The 23126-nt window shown below is 40.2% G+C and overlaps 2 protein-coding genes across 2 annotated transcripts in view; one reads left to right on the top strand and one right to left on the bottom strand.

Moving 5' to 3' along the window:
• Positions 1 to 8535, top strand: part of LOC130252567 (complement C1q tumor necrosis factor-related protein 7) — a 114406-nt gene extending 105871 nt beyond the window's left edge. Inside the window, exons 27-34 of the mRNA XM_056490231.1 lie at positions 1194 to 1397; positions 1876 to 1965; positions 2712 to 2825; positions 3912 to 4046; positions 5594 to 5716; positions 6322 to 6380; positions 6842 to 7019; positions 7733 to 8535. Of these exons, the coding sequence (XP_056346206.1) occupies positions 1194 to 1397; positions 1876 to 1965; positions 2712 to 2825; positions 3912 to 4046; positions 5594 to 5716; positions 6322 to 6380; positions 6842 to 7019; positions 7733 to 7921 (1092 nt within the window). The 3' untranslated portion in view covers positions 7922 to 8535. The remainder of the gene's footprint in view (positions 1 to 1193; positions 1398 to 1875; positions 1966 to 2711; positions 2826 to 3911; positions 4047 to 5593; positions 5717 to 6321; positions 6381 to 6841; positions 7020 to 7732) is intronic.
• Positions 8536 to 10802: 2267 nt separating this feature from the next.
• The window catches only part of FBXL5 (F-box and leucine rich repeat protein 5), a 40934-nt gene continuing 28610 nt past the window's right edge, over positions 10803 to 23126 (bottom strand). The window contains exons 10-11 of the mRNA XM_056490911.1: positions 18962 to 19110; positions 10803 to 11470 (exon numbers count right to left, since the gene is read on the bottom strand). Of these exons, the coding sequence (XP_056346886.1) occupies positions 11394 to 11470; positions 18962 to 19110 (226 nt within the window). The 3' untranslated portion in view covers positions 10803 to 11393. The remainder of the gene's footprint in view (positions 11471 to 18961; positions 19111 to 23126) is intronic.

The raw sequence follows: 23126 nt of genomic DNA, 5'->3' as shown, positions 1-23126 counted from the left end.
GTGTTTTAGGATGCAAAGCATAATTTTAATTTTATGATACCTTTTTTGCTTCTTTACTTATTTTTCCTCTCTTTCCTGCTGTCCTTCCTGAACCTCTATTAGATGAATGAAATGCTTAAGAAGGTATAATAGTAATAAATCACTTGAGATACTGTGGTTGCTCCCAATTTAAGATTTAGCTTGGGTCTGTGCCATTCAGCAACATCTTTGCAGTTTGTGTTACTTAACTATAACATAGTAATTGTTTATTTGCCAGAAATATTTGCAGTAAATTGCTACATTTAAATTTACAGTGTGCCAGAGGTTCTACTTTTATGCTGCTAATTATGGTTGAGAAGGATCACCACTGTATGCCTTCTCTTCTAATTTGGAGGTCTAGCTGCAGGGCAGTGCCCAGCTGTTCTACCTCAGGCGAGTTTAGAAAAGAGTAAGAAATAACAAATTACAAAAGTAGCTTATTTTAAACAAAAATGAACTTTAAAATAAAGGATGAATTTTAAATCTCAGCACCACAGAAGTATACAAGGAATTTTAAATAGATAATTTTGGCCAATCTTAGTACCTTCAAAAGATGACATCTTAGGTAACATCATGAAATCACTGTAATTGTTATATAATTAATACGTGCTTTTGAGTCCTATATTTGCTTCTGAAAAATCTCATTTAAAAATGTGGGAATTTTAGATACCTCTGAATTATAAGGATTAATCTAAAAATCACTTAAACCTTCTCTGCAAATATTTTGGCGTTGTTGCAGTATTCTTTATATAAAAGTCACTGGGATTTTATTATAATGTCAGTTGTGGTTTTAATGGAGTGCTGTGGGAATAGTACATAGGATTAGTACCTGACCAATAATTGTTTACTTTTGACTTAATATGTCACCACATCCTCATGCCCCCAGTGTTATTTGGCCATAACTTTCACTGCATTTTTCAGTGCTTTAATAAAGCCAGCTTATTATGGGCTTTCATAAGTCAATGCAAATTACCTGATTTTCTGTTGCCTTGACCTTCCTTCTATGTCTGTAAGCAAAACTTTATACTTCAAGGCAAGTTCAAAGTGCGATTAGAAAAGAATTTAACAGTCTTTTCATTATCCTTTAAATGGTGAAATATGGCCAAATATAGTAAAGACTTAAGTCCAAACTATAAATAAAACTGGTTTTGTATAAATTCTACTGTCTTTTGAAGTTTGATACCCAAGAAGATGAGAAACTGCTCCAGGCAGCAGAAAAATATGAAGCTGAATGTACATCAAAGTTTCCAAGCCGCCAGTGCCTAACAACTGTAATTGACCTTGATGGAAAAACAGTTTTCATTACCAGATATATCAAACCTCTGAATCCACCACAGGAGCTTCTTGATGCTGTCCCAAATAGATCTCAAACCGCAGCAGTAAGTACTTAGAAAAGATAGTGAAGTCTCTGGGGTACAGATTTCAAGATGTTTTTTTGCCTGTGCATGCTCACATAAGCAAATCCCAGCTTTGTGCCTCTGCTGTACAGATACACCTTTTGCAAAGGAAAAACTACAAAGATACAAAATAAAAGTAGTAATGACTAGGAATGACTATGTGTAAATAGAAGTCCAAGTATAATGATACTGTAAAATAATATTTGTCTTCTCAGAGGAAAAAGATAAGTGTATTATTAATGAGTATTGTCCTTTAAAAGACAAAGAATTGTGCCAAACCTCAATGGCAGTAAATCACATCAATCTTTGATACAAGTTCTGAAATGAGCTAGCTGCTATTGTACTGAGATTACTCACTATTTTCTCAGAGTGGGAACAGCAATATTCTTCACATCTGGTATAATAGCACTAGAGTATTTTGAATTGAAGGGGTGACCTGCTCTGTTTTGTTTTCTTGCAGGAACTGGTGGCTCGATATGTTGCTTTGATTCCTTTTTTGCCAGATAGTGTGTCATTTGCTGGAATTTGTGATTTATGGAGTACATCAGATGTAAGCAATGCATTAAAAAGTTCTTTATCCTCTTGAATGTGATGGAACATCCTAGTACCCACTGTTTTTGGAGGGAGGTTGTACTAGATTAGCTCTTGAGGTCCCTTCAGACCAAATTATTCTGTGATTCTGTTATTGTGAGGAATATTTTTCTTTGAGCCATGTATTTCAAAGAATAAGGACCAAAGCTTGAAACAAGTAGCTTATTTTGATCTGAGCCAAAAAATTTATCTTTGATAGGTTGCAATAAGGTAAGAATACATTAGGACTTCAAAGCATCTCCCATTTTTTCCCAGTTATAAACCAGTCCATAATGTCATAGTCATTTTCACAAGTGAAGGGAGACTTTACAACTAGACTTAAAATGGATCATTGTTATTCCAAGGAACTACAGAAAAGACATTGCATTCTCTGTCACACAAATCCTGTCATTTAGAGAATAACAGCAGACATTGTTTATCATAGATTAAGTTTTTATCATCTCAGAACTTTTCTGAAAAATTTTTTTCTAAAAAAGACAAAGACCCTGGTTCTTGTGAAAAGATCTCAAATCTCATGGATTCTCATCACACCAATCACTCTTCATCCTGTGTGTTGAAGCAGTGACCAATAAATGGTACAGATCAGTTGCAAAGATCTGAGAGGACTCCCTGCTTCAGATGTGTTAAACATTATCAAATATTCGAAGTTGATTACAACCTAGAAACATTTTGTTTTGTTTGGTTTTTTTTTAATACCTCATTTAGCAATTTCTTTATCTTCTGGCGGGAGATGAGGAAGAACACGCCGTGCTCTTGTGTAATTATTTTCTTGGGATGGGGAAAAAAGCCTGGCTTATCATTGGAAATGCCATTCCTGAGGTAAGAGGCTTCTTTCATGTGGCCTAAGTATTAACTTTTATTTTGTCAAGTCTTTGGCCCCCATCAATGGATAGTTGTTTCTTGCTGGGATGTTTTTCCAGGATATTATCTAAACATTGGTGCTGGGAACTGATTCCTTTCAGAGGACCAATTGGTTCAGGCTGGACAGTCCCTCTCCCTCTGCCCACTGTAAAGCAGCCAGGTGAGGTCTGCTCTGCCTTGGGCTGCTGGGAGCCACTGTGGCAGCAGCTGGGCTCAGACTGGCCCAGAACTGAAACACTGGGGTTGATTTGCTGCTTGGGAGATACCTTTGTTCTCAGGGAAGCACGCAGATTTCCAACTAACCAATACTACTCTTTTCAAAAGGTGGTAACTGTTTATAATGCAAATTTCTACATACACGTGAAAGGTTTTTTTGCTAAAAATTTCTGTCTAAGTTAGTTTCTTAAGCACATTCTGAGATACAGATGTAGTGCAAGAAATAGGTACTCAGATACATTCCTTCCCCTCAAAATCTGATGGAGATGCTAGTCATTAATAAAGTATTTTGTAAGGAGGGGATTTATTCCAGTATTTAAAGATACCAGGAAAATATAAGGGATGAAAAGAACATAGAAGAGCAATTTAGGGATTCTTGATAATATAAAGAGAGCTGGGAAATTCCTTATGTGCCTGAGAGGAAGGCTGATGGCTGAGACACAGAGTGTGCTGCCTAGGTGGAAGTCCTTCAGCTCAGAGATTGCCCATGGATGAGAGCTGTGGCAGTGGCCAAGCAGGACATGGTGATACTGAAGTGCCATCTGGTAAACATTGCTGTATGTGGAATTTCACATCAGTTTGTAGCTGAGACAAGACAGAATCTGCATGTTAAGAATGGCTCAGACCTCTGCATGCCTGACATTTTTCTGCCACATTATTATGTGTTAAACTGTAATGAACCTGTAAATTCTGCAAAGCAGTTTGCCCTAAAAAGCACTATCAACCTCAATAGTAAAAATCTAGTATTCCAAAGAATACAAAGCATACTGTCCCTGTAGCTATTGTTTAAACATCTTTCTCATACTTTTTATCTAATTTCCTTCCTAGGGACCAACTGCATATGTATTAACTTTGGAACAAAGTCAGTATGTAATTTGGAATCCCAGTACTGGATGTTTTTATGGGCAGTATGATACTTTCTGCCCCTTACAAAATGTGTACTGTCTGATCAGCTGTGATAATGTAAGTGTGCCCAGTCTTGTCACATTTCTATACATGTAAGGTTTAATAACTTGATTTTTTTTTTTAACATTTGGTATCATTTCTTCATCACTGTAAACATATTTATTAGAAATATTATTAAATCTTAAGTGGATTATTCAGCTGCTTTAAATAAGAAAGATTTCTTTTAATCAGCATTTAGGTCAATCAAGAGATCTGTTAATGTAATTTTCACTACTGAGTTTTGCTTACATATTTCCTGGAGTGGATGGCCTGCTTAAGTGAGGAGTAGTCATTCCTCAAAGATAATAGTTTACAGGTGAAATGTCACTGAAAAATGAGAAAAAAAGTGTAAAGGGGTCACTTGAGTTGCCCATGTGACACTAGGCACAGCCTAAATGTGCACAACACAGAGCACAAAAACAATACTGATTTTCTGCCTGGCATCAAGTCCTCCCATTTATTTGAAAATACACAAGTAAAACCAGTGCATGTTCATAATATATGATTCACTGTGTGGCTGTAAACTCTCTGAGATAGTGGGGCCAGAGAGGAGAGGTTGTAAGAGCTGTGCAGCTCTGGGCAGGTGAAGGAGCAGCCACAGACTGGGAGCTGAGAGGCTCAGAAACCCTGGGAACTGTCCAGGGAAATGCCAGCAGCATTCCCTGACTTGGTTGGAAGCCAGACCTCCTAGCTTCTGAGGACACATACAGGGGCATGATAACAAGGTAGGAAGATGTGTGAAATTCTGAAAATTACAAAATAGAAGGCAAACTTAAAAAAAGAACCCTAGGGTTTATTTGAATGGGAACTGGAATCTGAGTTTAAAAGTTTGCTCCTCAGTTTTTTGGGATGTCATACATTATGAGTTTTGTTACTTAATCTTCTATGTTTCATTCTAAGCATAGATCCTAACTTTAGATGGGAATTTAATATTCTAAAGCACATTTATTTTAAAAGTGTCACTTCTTTCACTGAAAGCATTTTGGGGCGTGGTAGAGTTGTTTGGTTTGGCTGGGGCAGAACCAGCTGTCCTAGAAGGCTCTATACAGAACCTCAGTTACAAAGGGTCACACACACTTACACAGTAAGTGCTGGTACATTTTGCAGCCTTAGAAATAGTTATTTAAAGGTTGTTTGAACAAGAATCCTACAGTGCCTGCATTCTTCAGATTAGGCACAGAGGCCAAAATTAGTGTCTATAAAGAAGGGGAGTGCAAGACATGGGTTCCACTTGCTGGCAAAATGTGCACAGAAGCTGTGTCTTGTGTGTCTGCAGTCTCTGCTTGTATTCTGCAAGATGCACTCTAAAAGAGCAGTGGTGCTGGGGTGCAGCAGCTACCAGGCATCACAGCCACAGCAGCACTGGACTGGGCTCTTGGAGGTATTTAATCAGAATTCAGAAGGAATTGTGCAGCAGTCCAGGGGGGTGGAAATACAAGTCAGAACAGCAGAAAAAATTGCTACAGGAGGTTAACATTATATAATATTTTATTGCTATATAAGTGGAATGTGTTCCATAGGTGTAATTATATGCTGAAAGCTAAACCAAATATGCTTCCCTGTAGATTTGGTTTAATCTGCAAGAGTATGATTCCCCAGGAAGGATAAATTTTGATGTCAGCAAACCAAAACTTTGGAAGTCTTTCTTTTCAAGAAGTTTGCCATTCCCTGGTCTCCGCAGCATTCAGGTATTGATCGATATATTGCCAACTCAAAAAGAGGTATTCAGACATCACAGACTTGGTATAAAGAAGCACATATTAAGTTCTTTGGACTTCTTCAGTTAAGTGTATTTATGTAATAGCATTGGTTTTTAAAAAGATTTCCCACTTACTCCTTTAAGAAAAAGAAAGCAGGAATATTGCAAAAAGTTGATTTTATACAGAATTAATGCTTTTGCCCTCTGTCTATGTAAGATCTTAATGCTGCAGTGAAGTAAATGGGGTCAATCTTAAGCACAAATATATCTTAGGTAGTAGCTCAGTATTATAAAGAAAAAGTAAACTTTTGTCTCATGACCAAGACGACAGCATTTTTTCAACCTGTATGAACATCCTGAGTAAAATGCCAGAAATTTCTGTATACTTAACAAAGGTGTAAGCAGTTGAAATTTACTGGGGGGAAAAGAAAACCAGAATTACACACAAATATCTAGTTAAATTTTTATCATGTCTCTGTTAATTATTTTAGCATAATTGTAAACTCCTATGAGCATCATCAAGGCAGAAACTCCTGAAGTTATATTGTTACATGTTTAAGATATTGTTTTAATATTTATTTTATTTATTGCTAGCCTGAAGAACTAACTTATGAGCATTCAGATAAGGCTGCTGCACTGGAACTACAGAGCAGGTAATGCTAATGCTACCTCCAGAACAAGTGCCATCAGGGCTAATACCAGAGCTTTCCTAGGCATTCATGCCAAGGTCCTAAAAATCTGCTTTCAATGCCAGGAGAACGACCTAAAAAATCCAAAGCTATAATTTCAGGGCTTTTTAAAGTTCTTTCTTCAATAGAGATTGCCAGGTAGAAAGAACTAATTGTTCATTGGTCTACCATTTCCCAAAGAACAAAATGGTGTGGGGGGATGAGAGGAGAGGGTGTAAACTAAAAAGGGGTTGTAAGCCCATGGCCTTCCATGCAGACACTGACCCTGACATTACTACACAGGTATGTTGGCTTTTCTGCACTTTTAGTGAGCAGTAAGTTTAACTGAGGTTATGTGTGGTTCTCGGAATCTGTACTGACTGCCAAGGGAGATCAGTTCAGATGTCCAATACTAGAATTGTAATAATCAGTCTGTCTTATTGCAGGATTGAAAAAATACTAAAAGATAAGATTATGGAATGGAGACCAACGCGCCCAACACGTTGGAACAGATACTGCACCTCCACCCTCCGTAACTTTTTGCCATTGCTGGAACAAAATCAAGGCAAAGATATGGAAGATGACCATCAGGCAGAGCTGCAGAAGCAGCTGGGAGATTACAGGGTATGTTTCTGAACATAAATGGCTCCTGCATAGAAGCAAGAAGTTAAATCTCTAGGTTTTAGTATCACCACTCTATGGTACAGAAGTGTCCTAGGCTAGTTATTTCTTCTGCTACCAAAATTCACACAAGATTTTATACCAAAGACAAACCATTATAATATTTATAAAGTGAGGGACTGATCACCTGGTTTATTTCATTTGTTGAAGATAAAAGTTTCTGCTGAACACAAGAACATAAAGTTAATTGAGTGCATTGTTGTTTTGTTGCTGCACAACAGCCACTACTGCCAAGTCCATAAACACAAGTACAGTCTCCTAGCACCAGCTGCTGTGGGGCTGAGTGGTGCAGCAGCTCTCAGGAACCTGCTGCTGCTGCTGCTGCTGAGTAGTGCTACACACAGTCTACTTACAGGTGCAGGAGCCCTTTTTTTCAGTTCTCTAGTCTTTGCTTCACTCTCTAAAGACAGAAGAAAATTGTCTGATGTGTTCACTGCTGCCACTGGTGTGCCTGTGCATTCTTCCTCCAGGCTGTTGGAAGGGCCTTCTGCTTTCCACATGGAACACCTATGACAGTACTGGCAGCTCTTCTATTGCATCACCTTAGGCTGGCAATAAGAATTTGTTTTACTCAGCATGTAAATTTTTAAAAGCTATGTATTTATTCAGGTGCCTTCATCTTTTCTTATATATTTTCTTCTCTTTCTTTCTTCCAGGTCTCTGGATTTCCCATTCATATGCCATATTCTGAAGTCAGACCTTTGATAGAAGCTGTACACAGCACAAGAGTTCACACCATTGATGTTTCCAATGTTGAATTTGCTCTGGCTGTGTATATTCATGCTTATCCCCAAAATGTTCTCTCTGTATGGATTTATGTGGCTTCACTTGTGCGAAATAGGTAGTATACACCAGTCAGAATACTGCAAGAAATTTGCTTATATAGGTGTAAATATATGATTTCTCTCATTGCTGAACTCTTCCAAGGATTTTAAAAATCAGAGAACATAATTTTTAGTAGGTTTATTTGCCCTAAAACCACTAATTACAGCTAAGGAAGAGACTGACAGCATAAATTTCCAGTACTAATAGATGATTTTTCTACTCTATTAGATTTTTTAGATTTAGATTTTAGATTTTTATATAGTCTTTTATAGCTCCCTATGGGACCTCACACTTTTGAAGCATTACACATGCTCACATATATAAGTGATAGAGTTAAATATTTCATTGGCATTGCTGTAGCTAGTCAGTTTATCTACAGATGTTTTTCCTCTTCAAAGGACACTTATAAATAAAAAAAATTCATGTACTTCAGTTCCTGAATTTTTAGCTATGAATAAATTTCATATACCTAAGAGCCATCAGTGAAGGCCATACTTCAATTTTTAAGAGGCTGCTTCATATCCTATGCTAAATTTTATGTCTGTATAATGCCAGCACTATTTAAAGGTGTAAGACATTTTCTTAAGAAGTTAAAGGATTTAATAAATATTTATATCAAACCTTAAGGAGTTCATTCATTTTTATACAAGAATTTGATTAAATTATTTAGGAGTATGAAATCCTTGTCTGCAAGTTAGCAATATTGCAAGAAAAAGATTATCAAAAGACTAGTTGACTAAAAACTAAATTCACTTACTAGTATGTAAATAGTGCTGTCAGTACTGATATAAATTCACATCTTGCTGTTATCTTGCTAACCAAACTCTTCAAGTAAAAAAACAATAGTTCGGGGTCCTGCTGAACTTGCCTTTGTTGAATTCCAGATGGTTCCTTTCTGCCCATCTCTCCAGCCTGCCCAGGTCCTTCTGAAAGGCTGCACAGCACTCAGGGGGATCAGCCCAAAGCTCCTCCCAGCTTTGTGTTGTCAGTGAACTTGCTGAGGAGGTGTCTGGACCTTCATCCCAGTCACTGATGAAGAAGTTAAGCAATCCTAAAACCAGTATTGAACCTTGGAGGACACCACCAGTGGCAGCCTCCAACTAGACCCTGTGTCACTGGTTACAAACCTCTGGGATCTGCTGTTCAGCCAGGTCCCAATTCACCTCACTGTCCTTTCATCAGTCCACAATTCCTGAGTTTGCCTGTGAGGATGTTGTGGGAGACAGTGTTGCAAGCCTTGCTGAAGTCAGGGTTGACAGGCCACCGTTCTCCCCTCAGCAGGCCAGGTAGTTGTTTCATCAGAGGGAAGTGGGGTTGGTCAAACAGTGAATCCATGCTGGCTGTTCCTGATCACCTTCCTGTCATGCATGGGAATAGGGATGGCCTCCAGAGGGAGATACTCCATTACCTTTCCAGGGATAGAGGTGATGCTGACTGGGCAGTCGTTCCTTGGGTCCTCCTTGGAAGAACAGGGTGACATTTGCTTTCCAGCAGTCCTCAGCCACATCCCATTTCTCCATGACCTTTCAAAGATGATGATGAGTGGCCTCACTACAGTGTCTGCCAGCTCTCAGCACTCCTGGAAGGTTCCCTCCCTTCTACAGGCCCCACTAGAAAGTACACTGCCATCACATGATGCTTTGCTGAACACTGATGACATCTCCCAGGTTCATCCATGGTGTATCTGCAGCTCATTCAGCTGTGTATTCAGTCCTCAGCTGTGTCCACACTCATGTTTTTCTTACCTTACTCTTCAGTTTAGCGTGACCATGATGGTGGCAAATCTTGCAGTTTACTGTAACCTCCAGCTCTGCCTGCACAGCAACTTCCCAGACACCAAGATTCTTGAAAGCTACTATGTCACCATGACTGCTGTTCTAAAATAAATACTGCTCAAAATAATTTATCCCATTAGGAAAACAGGTAAAAATTACTAGCTTGAGGTGATGCCTGTAAAGGCTGACCTGGAACAGAGACTAGACAGAGCAAAAGGAATAAAATAGGTATTTATTGAACAGATACACCTTGGGCAGTGCAAGAGCCCAGCCTGGGCTACACCCAAGTCAAATCTAAGATGGATCCCAGTCACAAGTTTTACACTTAAAAGTTTTGATTCATCTACATAGTGGGGTCAGTTGTCCAACCACAGCCCCAGATTATGAAGTCTCAGCCCCCTGGCTTGCCCCTTTCCCTTGGCCATTGTTTGCTTTTTGTGTACCAGTTGTCCCTGATTCTCTAGCTAGGGATTGTTTTGTCTAACCACCCTGTGAAGAGAAGTACTAACACCTAACATGAAGTTTCAGATTTACACACTAAGCAGCAGAGAATCTGAAAAATATAAAAGCTAAAACCCAAGGCACCATTTCCTAAAAATTAGGCAGCAGAAAGAAAACCTGTCTGCCTTCTACAAAAGCAGACACCTGCCCCTCCTCTGCTGTAGAAAACAACAGGAAAAAAAACCAAACCATGAGCAGGTGGCCATTGAAGTTTACAACTTGCCACGGGCTACAGCATTCATCCCTCCCTCACACAGTGGGCTCTCCCCCACAGCCACACACACACATGCTCATGCACTACTCATCTCTTCCTAGCACGTTTCACTCATCACAACAGATTTTCTGCTCCCTGCCAGTCTCTGCCGTCCAGAGAGGAATCTTTTTAACTATCAAAGCAAGGGGGAAATGTATTGCTGTCTTTCACAGAGTTCAGATTAATGAAAACTGAGTTCCTTGGAAGCTGTTTCAAAAATGCAACTTAGCACAGTCAAGGGAACCATAAAACCACACCCAAACCCCCATACATACTGCACAATTCCCAGCTCTGCAAGGGTGAGGGCACCCACCCAGCTGCCCAACCTCTGCAGGCTCCGGCACAGCACTTTATACTTCAAACGCATAGATATTCAACTGCTGCACACATTTTTTTATTGGTGGGAATGTTTTATTTGAGTATGTCTTTCAAGCCCAAATACAAAACCAAATGCAAAAGGAAGGTGGCAATTTCCCTAACTTTGCAATATAAAGAACGACTTCAGGATGAGAGGAAAGGGGAAGAAACCAGGCTCCTAAAGATGTATAATTGTTACCCAAATGCAAACAAATAAAATTCAAATTCTCTGCGAAGGTTTATACTGTACTTACGGATTCAAAATTTAAAAAAGAAAGTCACCTAACACAAAATAATTCAGTAAAGTATATTTAAGTGCCAAAATTGGAATAAAGTGGCATTAAAAAAAAATCTGAAGATTTTCCCATCTTCCCCAAATTATGTAAAATAAAACCCAACACCCTTCAAGCCAAATGAGGTTGTGAGATTGTTACAACACTGTACAGTACACTCATAATTAAGATTCTGGAGTTGTGGGCAGGGTCAGGCTAGTAGAACAAGTCTCACTCCAAGGATTGTTAACACAAGATGCGAACTGTAAGTAAAGTGCATGAGAGGAAGCCTGCTCAGCTAAATGAAGTAGACCGAAAGACCAGGAGTCAGCGCTCATTCGCCAGAGCGGCAGCAGGCCCGAAAACCACACTGCAAATTCTGGCATCCACTGGCGGTGTCAGCATGAGGACCTGCACAAAAACAACAGGAATGTGAAAAGAAGGAAAGGCTACTTATTTAGATTCATAATTCTCATAAATTGGTGATTCAGAAAACACCTGATTGTTTTACAATGCACTATCATTCATTCAGCACTGTGAAATCTGTAAAAACCTCACTTGGAACAGGTATTTTTCAAGAGATTTTTGCTCCATAGCTTGGTCCCATGAAGATAACGCATCCGAAATTACACAAATACCATCAGCAACTTTACACAAGCTGCCACAGCTTCAGAACTAAGTGGTTTTGACAATGTATTTTTAATTCCCATTTTTCAAATTCAGATGATGACACCATGGCATTACCAAAGAAACCATAACTTCCAAAACCGTGTCTACGGTAATGGAAACAGGTTTTTAGCCTGGAATGGTTTTTTTCTTCCATGAACACTTCATGGATGGCCAGACTCTCACATACCCTTGACTGGAAATCACCTTAGCATGGCTGCAGTCATCAGAAGCCATGAGGCTGAAAATGAGCCATTCAGAAAGAAAGAACGAGTCGCAAGCACAGACAGTACAAACCAACACTGTAACTCTACCCACCACCACTTACCTTCACTTACCCCTTTAATTTAAAATGTTAAAGTGACCATGAGATCAGAAATTATCGTATTTATTCAAACAGGATTTTATTTCCTGCAGCCATGTGCCTGCTTTGAGACTTATTTACAGTCAGGCTGGCTGAACTCTGGCACCCAACAAAAACTGGAAGTGGGTTGCAGAGCAAACTCAAACAAGCTGGTGAAGACCTAACAGGGACAATGTAAATTTTCCCTATTTGTATGAGAAACAAATCAACAAATATTTCAGGTGTTTTTAATGTATTTAGAAATTCTAACAACGTCATTTAATGAACTAGGGCACCATGCCATATCTGGCTTTTTTTTACCTCCTTCAACAATGAAGTCATAATTCAGTTAATTTCCAAGAATCTGGGGTCTTAAAACCAGCTTCCCACTTCATGCCACACACCAATAAGCAATGCTCTATACTGTAAATAAGTTAAGACACATGAGACTGAATAAAAAAAAACCCTGAAACTACAGTGAAAGACTACAGTATAGTGAACTTTTTATCGGTCAATTAATTAATTTTCCTTTTCAAATCTTATTCACCTGAACTAAGTTTTGATCCTCCACATCACTTACACGCTAGAGTTTGAAAGCTTCTTCGTAAGTCCTTTAGAAAGGAGACTCAGTGTTCTTGAACAGCTGGTTTAGCAGAGCATGTTCTGTGCAGCAGCATTTTCCAAGCTGTAGCTGACACATTTCTAGCAAAATGCTTGTTGACAAAACGTACAGAACTAAAATATCCCAAGGAAGGGAATTCTCAGTATAATTCAATATTGTTTTCATCCTTTTCTTGCTCATTTTGTTATTCCTCATGCTCCTAACTGGAACATAGAAACTTCTAGTTCTGACCAATGCTCCCTCTAACACTACCTTCACCACTGGCAAAAGCAAGTGTTGTCTAGGGACATGATATAAGCCTATCACACACACTTTTTGTGTTTTTCCAGCAACCCTAATTGCTGCATCAGGGACACTGAAGTCCATTTCCTTCAGTATTTGTTTATGGCTCAGCTGTGCATGCAGGTTTTTAACCTCTTTTTAAACGTCCTTCCACAATTCCCCACAGGATCAAGTTCCAGGAGCTCACTACACTGTGCATCTGCTTTAAATTGCCTACCAGCTTTACCCAGTGTCCCTGAGTTCTAACACTACAAAATCTGCAGAATTACCACTGCACATTCACCTCATCTACTGCTTTCCCAGTTCTGTAAACAGTCATGTCCCCTTTTCAGCCATCTCACTCCCAGATTGAAACATCCAGCCTTTTGAGTGTTCAACTCCCTAACTTTTCAGAAGTATCTTCTGTATCTTCTGTAACTCCAGTGTATACTCTCCTCAGGATGGGGAGACCAAACCCGCATGCAGTGCTCCACATGTGAGTGCCCCAAGGCTTCCAGGACCAAGCACAGCACCCTCTATCTTGTTCTCACCACCCTGACGATGGTAACATTGGTGGCTTTTTTGGCTGCTGCTGCAAATAGGAAAGATCTCAGAATTAGCACCAACAGCTCTCTGAAATCATTATCTCCACACTGCAACTGCCAGCTCTGAATTCAGTTTCATGCAATCACAGTTCTTATTCCCAGCCACCCAGACCTTCAACCACACATACAGCTACAGTGAAGTTTCTTAGATGTCCTTCTGGAAATCATGAGCATCAGTATCATTACTTGAAAACCACAGGGCACCACTCAAAAACACAGAAATTACTGTGTGCGTTTCTTACACCAGAACACAAGGGAATGCTGGTTAAGACTGATCTCAGCACAGAACTCTTGGGAGGGGAACAGGGAGAAAGTTTTCACCTCCCAAGTTCCTCTCCTGAACAATGACCATTAAGCCCTTTCCTTTCCTCCTATCCTTTAGTTAGCTTTCAGTTTTTAAATTTAAACTACTCTTACAGCAACTTAAGATCTGAAAATCTTGGATATATCTAAGTAAATTGGCCCATCTGAAAAGCTTGTATGTTCATTTCCCAATTTATCAGGCACTGACTTAAACTGACATTAAGTATATCACAGTGAAATTTCACCTTTCTTCCCACACTGCATTTCTGGCCCCATGTCTAATCCTTATACCATTACTAACTTTCCTTTATAGCCTGTAATAAAGAATTCTGATAAAATGAAGCACTCTGGGTTCAACTGCATCTGAAATCTGCCCTCCCTACTCTTTCTTAGCACATAAGGGCAATTCCCACCATTTGGAAGGTATTTTATGCTCTTATTATAACAAGGTTAAGTAAGTATCATTAATGGTTGTTTTAACAGGAAGGCTGGCTGGGTTTGAGTTATTTATGGTTTGACATGTCAGTTGATCTCCTCCATCACAAGGCATTTATCTTTTTTATAAAATCCCTAGTGCTTCTTAGTTTGATCTTTTTTACATTTGATACAGACAACAAAATTCAAATGCCTTTATTTTTCATAGCCAGATACACTGGGTTTGTTTCCTGGGCTTTGTTTACTACCACTGACCTTTGGCTACATCTCTTTGGCTTTATAACCTCTGACTTTCCCAATCTTTGCTACTGACCTCATTTGGACCAGACTTTGTTTTAGAGTTCTCTCTGTTTAATTCAAATGGCCTCTTTAATCTTGCCAAAAGAGCACAGTCCTCTGTTTCCCCTGGACTCTATATGAGGTCTCGAATTCCTCTCACCTCACTGATGAGGTTAAGCGATGTGGTAACTGCATACATTCCTTTTATATTGTCTGGTATGATGCTAATTTCAATCTAACAGTGGAGATTAATCACTTCCACAGAATCACAGAATAGTCTGGGTTGGAAGGGATCTTTAAAAGTCATCTAGTTCCAACCCCCTTGCAATAATGAGGCACATCTTCAACTAAGGTTGCTCAGAAACCCCTTTCAGCCTGACCCCAAATGTGTCCAGGGATGAGTCTTGCACCACCTTTTTGGGAAACCTGTTCAGTATCTTCCATCTTCATTTGCCCATTATTGCTTTCAGCACAGCCCAGTTAGCAATCCCTGTGTATCTAGGAGGACACTGCTCCTACATACAGCAATTTCACATGCTGCACGCTTTGAGGACCAGCTGATGATTTTGAATGAACTTGGACAGTTTTGATGGGCAGGTACTGGCTGTTTGCAGTGTCAAGTTCTGACTCACATAATAAAACACCTTCACAGGGATGAGCCAGATACCATCACTGCTGGACTTAGCAAGGAGCCCAAAATGTAGTTTTTTAAAACAACATGTGATGGAAGGAACACCACATGCAGTGGGTCATAAGGAGAAGCATATTTCACAAGGGTCCCTCTGACTGTGAAGGCTTAGTACGTGCTAGCAGTGAAGTGCTAAATTAAATGTGTTTTGGGTTCACCTGGGAAAGCAAAATTAATCAGATTCTCATCTAACCTGCCAGAGTCTACATTAGTTCTAAACTGGATTACTGTAATGCCCTTTACATGCACATGTCATTACTCACATGCTTAGGGGACTCAGAATAGAGGTGAGGTCTGTTTACTTGTGGTGAACATATACACACATTTGGTAATATAAGAGAGGAGCAGAGCTTTTTGATTACATTTTTTTATACGTACTAGTAGAACAAAAATTAGTCAGAATTCCTTAGAATGAAGTTTGGCATTCCACCAAGAATAGATGAGAACATGGACCAAGACCTTGGTAAACTCCTGCCAGGGCAACTGGCTGCCACCACCATATAATATTCTTTCAGAGATTTGTGAGTAACTTGGTAATCTAGACTCTAGAATTTAGACTGAGACCTAACTCTCAGAACACTGTGTTCCCACAAGTCTGCACACAGTAGTCCATACACCTTAAAAGAATTTGCAAAGGCTTGACTGCTTAAAGGCAGATCAACTATGACCAGTGACATTTTGAATGTCGGACGACTGAATCATTAGAATCAAACTTTATTTCATTAATGCCCTATTTCTTTAATTACAGAACCTACGCAATTAAAAAAAAACCCTCTAGAAACTGAATCATACTTAAATGCTGCAAAGAGCTACTGCTGCAGAAATTAGGGAGCCCCATTTTTCTAATGCCAAAGCTGAAAGCACTCCAGGCGTTGAAATGGAGAAATGAGTCCGAAGAATGGACACAGCTGGACAAAACAGCCTTAGGAAAATAAGAACTTAGTGGCAAGATATAACTTAAACATTAAACTTATCTTACTGAGTTCAGTGTGATCCACAAACCAAATTTGTTTTAGACAATTGAAATCAGCCATTAGAAGGGATTTACATCGACAGATTTTTTTTCAGCTGCAGCTGAGGGTCATCTAACTCAAAGTCTTCAGCATTGTGAAAAACGTAAGAGATCCTAAACATTAGTATGCAAACCAAAAACTGAAGTGAAACTAACAGTAAACAAACACAAAATAGATCTGGAAGCGTGTGCAAATTCATGGTTTCTGGCCATTAAAACTGCACCATGTCACTGGTGTGCAACAGCATCAGACTCAAACCCAACTACCTCACCATAGCTGCTCTACCCTTCTAGTCTTGCTCTCCTAAAAATGTAGAAAAGCACCTGATGAAAACACAGAAACTGCAACCAACGTGCCTACCAAATATGTGCATTAAGCCCTCCACAAAGAAAATCCAATGAAGTTGGGTTGTGTGTAAGAGGTCCCATTAGGCTTAGTGTTTATAGGAAAAAAAATTCTGAAAATAAACAGCAGGTAAAAATAAAGCCCTTATTCATCAGCAGATGACAAAGTTGTATCTTTATTATTCATAGATGGCTAAATTCCATGTTGTTGGCTCCATTTTTTTGCTGCAAGACTGACAGGTTTTGCAATCTCTGATCCCAGAACACACCTCCTTCCCCGAAAACAATCACTGATAAGCTGGTGGGCAAAGAAAATTATGAAATTATTCTGTACATGCATACAGATCAGTAAACTTTGTGCAGCAGTTTAATACCATCTGTAAATGTGCAAATAAACAAAGCTTCAGATATGGACAGATTTAAATGAAATAGCTACTGCTTTCCCCAGTTACTCTAGAAATGCCAAATGATACAGAAACAGCTGCTGTAGGAGTACTGCTGCCCACAGAATGGAATAAGGCATCAGTTTCACACTGAACAGCCCTATCACAATGAAGTTTGATTGAAAATACAAGGAACAAAACCCAGACAAAACTGCAGGGGATTCATTTATAAAGACTACTTTCCATAAAGCCATAAACTTCTGAGATGACATTATTTCTCAACAGATGTAAGAAGCCAGACCATTACAGCCTCACTGTCCTGTTCATTTCTCTCTATAGCAGTAACTGTTGATCCAAAGGCATGCAAGATGCTTTAGAGACCCAAGCAGAGCTTATAGGCTCACAGATTCCACCAGGCAGTAAAAAGAAGGAAATAAACAGGAAGAGGATCAGACAACTTTACAGAATAATTAAAAAAATATTCTGTTTAAATAATTTCTTGAGGATACTGTGAAACAGCCAAGCTTTAAAGTGCTGGACTCCCACACAGATTTGAGCATTGTAAACCAATACAAAGACATTATGGTGCATTTTATAGAGACAAGATGAAAAACAGAAATGTCTGAGGATAAATTATGTCTGGTATTATTGACAGAAGTATACATAGGAAAAGTAGCAAGCAATCAGATGTAAAAGGAAAAGGCTTCTAACTGGTGTTCGAAGACATCTTTAAACTCAACATACTGCAGAAAAGAGAGTCAGTGAAGGATTTCTAAAAAAGAACCTTAAAATTTTCAGGTGGAAATGAAAGACAACAGAGAATAGATTTTTAAATGCTGTAGTCTAGATGAAATGCAAGGAAGTAACAAAAGGCAAGTGTCTCAAGAGAAAAATCAAAACAGTGTCGAAGAAGTGCATAAAATGCAAAAACTATGGAAACAAAGTAAGATTTAATACTTTCACTTCTAATACTACATTTCAACTCAAGTGCATCATCTTGTATCGATTTCAATGGATTGAATACCCAAATATCAGCACAGATTTACCTGCAGTACCACAGCTCTGGCATCTGGTACCCAGGCTGGGGCTGCATCTCAATACAGATGCAAATTGAGCTGGACACCATGAACTAGCAGGTAATGCAATTTTGGTTTACACACAATTAGCTTGTACAGGCCTGTGAACTTGGTTATCATGTTCTTTTTCCCTTGCCTTCTGTTGCACTTACCTGTTTTAAATTCACACATGGAATACCAATCACACCATGGTTCTCCATCTTTAATGCTAGGAACGCTTACTGGACTCAATAGACTGAATTCCAGTGCAGTAAACACTAAAAAGACTTGCACCATAAACAGATTTTATGCACTTACACAGATCCTTCTCCAGCTTAGATCCATCCCTAAGTTACGAACTCAGGCAAAACCAGAAAAAAACCTGAATTACATTTTCTGTAAGGACATGTGATGGTAGAATCAAAAATACCCTATACCAAAATTAGTGCAATATGGGATGTTTGCATGGCAAAACCCATGTCATTGGTTTCCTAAAAATCCCTGCTTTGGTACCAACCTAATGAAGTCTCTGCCTGAGGTTATGACCACACAGAAAACATACAACTGCATGGCTTACAGTGGAGAGATGGACAAGGCAAGTGTGTAATAGTAGCTATATGGAGACTTACTTTCTATCCATATTAGTTATGCTAAACTAAGTTAAGAAATACAGGCATTAAAGATGCTTTCCTACATAATACAGAACTGTACTAGTGTTACAACAGAAAAAAAACAAAAATGAGGTAAAACTGATTTAACTGTCATAATTTTGTAAATAATCTGTGAAACTCAGTGCTACACAGACATGAAAAAAGGGTGAGGTTTTGGTGGTTCTTCTTTTAAGACGTCCCTACACCGAGCATCACTCCCCTGAAAAGCATCACATCTTCCTAGAAAGACATTACCGTTAATGTTGTCACAGTAGTAAAAGTGTTCATCTTTGAGAGAGGGGCATGCAGACACTAACTCCTGCAGGCCTGCACCAGTGACAGTGAGACAGCCCGAGAGGTTCAGGTGTTCCAAGTGTGGCAGTCCTCCTCCCAGAGCCAGAGCCCTGCGGACACAAGAGACGCGTTAAGAGCGCGCGGCACTGATAAGTGCCCCAGCACATCACCCACCACAGACCTACTGCTCCTCTGACACCAGCCACACCTCTAATGAGCAACAGAGTTCTAAACCTGGCACTTCTACACCCTCTTTCAAAGGGGGATCACCCCTGCAGACACATAACAGATCTCAAAAATGAACAGATTTCTACATAGGATAACAATTCAGTGGGAAACCACAAAGCCATTTTTCTTCAAAATACAAATGATTTTGTCAGCTCTTCCAAGGTGATGTATATTCCTCATCTCACACTAAAACATGACACTCCCAAGTTTGGTGCATTATGCTTCCCAAAGTTTGACCCCTTTTGTAATTAACCTTATTTTGGAATCCAAATTTGTGTTTTTCTAGAACTAACAGTAGAGCTTCTCTCTGCCAACACACCATTGTTGTAATTCAGTATTTGAGGTATAAGAAATTATACCAAGGTGTCCTGTAACCTCTTTCCTGCAAACCCCAGTTCCTGTCTTCCTTTCCGGTCCTGTGACCTTGCCCTGTGTCCTTGTACCCACCGGGGTCGGTATTCCGGCCCCTGTCCCCTCTGTGTCCTCATCCCATTGGCAGCTAGCCAAGGCCACTCCCATTCCCCTCTCCTGATTACCTGTACCCCAGAGAAACTCGGCCTCTTTCCGGCCATACCATCGCCCAGGAATAAACTAAGACTGAAAGAGCCTCTTTTGGTATCCTTCTCCATCCATGATGCGATACTTTGTCTGATCTTAAGTAATTAGGAAATAGACACAGTTTAACCGCATCAGTTGGCGCCCAAACGTGGGGCTCTCAGTTTTAGACCCCATTTGGCTAAGAAAGGCCCGTTGAGCTGTTCAACTACCTCTGTGGGTCGGAGCTGTTTTTGCCAGCCCCGAACATAGGAGGGTGAATCGGATAACTTCTCCGCGAACTCGGAGGAGCCGGTTCTGGATTGGAGCTTTTGCAGAGTTACGGCGAGACCGCACTCCGTCTGAGGAAGGTAAAAGATCCCTTCGGGGAGGCGGGAACCCCTAACTAGCCCCGAGGTACTGGGGAGGGGGGAGTTTTTAGACGGAGTAGCCCCAAATTCGCGGGGGGAGGTTTGTATCCCGCGGGGGCAGCGGCGGCAGTCCCGCGTGGAGTGGCGAACACGTGGGCGGTGTTGCGCAATCCCGCCGGCTTTTACGTGTTCGGCCGCTCCACCGACGTGTGCTGTGCTATTGGCGTGAGCAGGGGCGCGGGGAATTCCCTTAGGAGGATTTCCCCGGGACCGCCTGGTGCTGCCATAGCGACAGCCGCGTGTGGTAACAAAAAGCCCAGTACCCCCAATCACCTGGGTTTGCAACGGACTGCTAATTTGTAACTTTCTGCAACAGTAAAGGAATCGTGCATTTGTGTTTATAACATCGGAATGGGGGGGAAATTTTCTGCACAACAAAAGAGCATTATTTCTCAGCTTAAAGAAATGTTAGATGCGCAGGATTTTGTAATTTCTAAAAAACAGATTAAGAAATTTGTTAGTTTGTTGTCTCGAGAAGTTATAGAATTTGAAAAGCAAGATGTCACTTCAGTTTTATTTTGGGACAATGTTGGAAATTTATTGACTTCTAAAATACAGAAAGGCGATACCAAGGCTGCTTTATTTTTGCCTATATTTCTAAATATTCACCAACACTTAACGCAATTAGATTCGGAATCCTCTGTCCCTGAATTAAAATCCTCTTTGCCTAATTCGGAATCTTCTGTCCCTGACTTAAAAGAGAAATCAGAAATACCTCAAGAAACTACTAATTCTAACAATCCTCCCAATTATACAATGTTGCCGTCTGAAAATTCTAATTTAGAAAATCACCTTTCTTCAGTGCAAGGGGGAAAACCTGTACTAACTTCAAACCATATGCCTTTTTCTTCCAATAACCCATTCCTGCATCCAACTCCCATTTCTGCTCCATATCTTCCCAGCTATGTAAACCCATATTTCCAAGCTGCTGTTCCTATATCGCCTTGTAACCATCTTTCTAACACGGGGACAGAAAACAATAGTAACTCCGTGAGGGCTGAGACGGGGGGAGGGGCAGCACGTGTTTCAGGAGCGCAGGCAGAGACACAGAACCATTTAACCCCTAACTTGCTGACTAACCCTCCTCAGTTCTTTGATGCAGCTCCCGTTAGTTATGTGGGTAGAAGGAATGGTAGAAGAAGCTACGAGCCATTCTCATACCAAGACAAAAAGGAAATTTGTAAGGTGCAAAGGGAATTTGGGAGGCAAAGTGAAATATTTAAAGGGATGCTAAGAACAACTCTTTTGTCTAATGAATTAGTTCCCCAGGATATAAAAGACCTTTTTATGTGTTTGCTAACTCCAGCTGAATATGAATTATGGCTTAATATTTGGAAACGTTCTTTAAGCAGTCTTTTAACAGAGCTTCACAAAAACCCTGAGCATTCTAAAGATTCTGGTGATAATGAAATTACATTGGACCATTTATGTGGGGAGGGTGAAATTCACTGCCCTGAAAAACAAATTCGGTTATTATCTAAATTTATTTTGAATAAGGTTAGTGATGCAGCTGAAAAGGCCTTTATCAGTTTGCCAACACCTGAAGTAACTACTAGTTATGTTCATATTAAACAGCATTCTTCTGAGAGTTTTTTAAGTTTTATAGATCGATTAAAGACACAGGTGGAACGCCAGGTGCAAAACCCAGCCATGCATGCAGAACTAATTAAGGAATTAGCAGAGAAGAATGCCAATCAAGCATGTCGCAGAGTCATCTCAAGCTTACCACTCTACCCGGAGCCCAGCCTAGCACAGATGATAGAAGCATGCACACGCAAAGCAGAACTGTTCAGTGATCCTGAGAGGAACCCGAGTCCAGCACCTCCTAAGCCTCCAGCACCTCAACCACCACAGATGAAAAAGCAGCACATGTCATCACAGCAGCTAAAGAAGATCACCTGTTTCCAGTGTCAGCAGGAAGGACACTTTGCTAGGGACTGTCCTCAGAACAGGAAACAGAAGAAAATCAGTGAACAAAAAAACTAGAACTGAGGCGCTGGCCTGCCATAAACACCATAAAGCGCCAGGATATAAATTCTGCAGGCTATACTGTAACAAAAGCCTCTCTCTTAAAAACAAAGGGGGAGGGTGGAAGGGACAATGTGGGGATAACAGATGATAGAAATGTTAAATGTTCTCTTAACCAGGTCAGGCAGTCCTGTGGCCGTGTCAGGCTCCAGACTACCAAAGGTTTTCATTTCAGATCTGCTGAGTGGACCATCATTACAGTGGACATCTCAAGCCCCTTAATTGACATGACGGTTTGCCACATGGAGAGTGAGTATTTTGTTGTGGGAGACACTGCACACACACCTTTAGAAATTGAAATAGCACCTATGATCATGAAGGGGAAAATATCCAGTGTTATAATATTAGCCCGTTGCTCTCAAGCACCTTTCTATTTGTGTGAGGGGCAAGTACTAGCCCAAGCCCTTCCTATTCCAGCAGACATCACAGCAGATGATAAGTCACCAGAGGTTTACTGGGCAGAAACAGTAAAGGAGGAAAAACCTTCTCTAGCATGCAACATGACACATGGATCAGATCACCTACACGTGCAGGGTGTTCTGGACACGGGATCAGATGTGACCATTATTCCTGAAAAACTTTGGCCTTCACATTGGGAATTGCAACCTGTGGCTAGGCAGCTCCAGGGTATAGGAGGAGTTAAATTGGCAAAAATATCAAAACGCATGGTACAAATTGAAGGACCGGACGGCGAATTAGCTAGTGTTCGTCCGTTTGTTATTGATTACAAATGTCCCTTGTGGGGGAGGGACTCCATGTCACAGTGGGGAGTTAAAATGATAATTCCAAAAACCCCTCAAGATTTTTTGGAAGCAGCCACTGTAGATTGCCAAGTCCAAAAGCTAACATGGCTAAGTGACACACCTATTTGGACAACACAGTGGCTGCTGAAAAAGGAAAAGTTA

Source organism: Oenanthe melanoleuca, chromosome 4 (assembly GCF_029582105.1).
Source record: "Oenanthe melanoleuca isolate GR-GAL-2019-014 chromosome 4, OMel1.0, whole genome shotgun sequence".
NCBI lineage: Eukaryota > Metazoa > Chordata > Aves > Passeriformes > Muscicapidae > Oenanthe > Oenanthe melanoleuca.
This window is presented reverse-complemented; position numbering and strand designations above follow the sequence as displayed.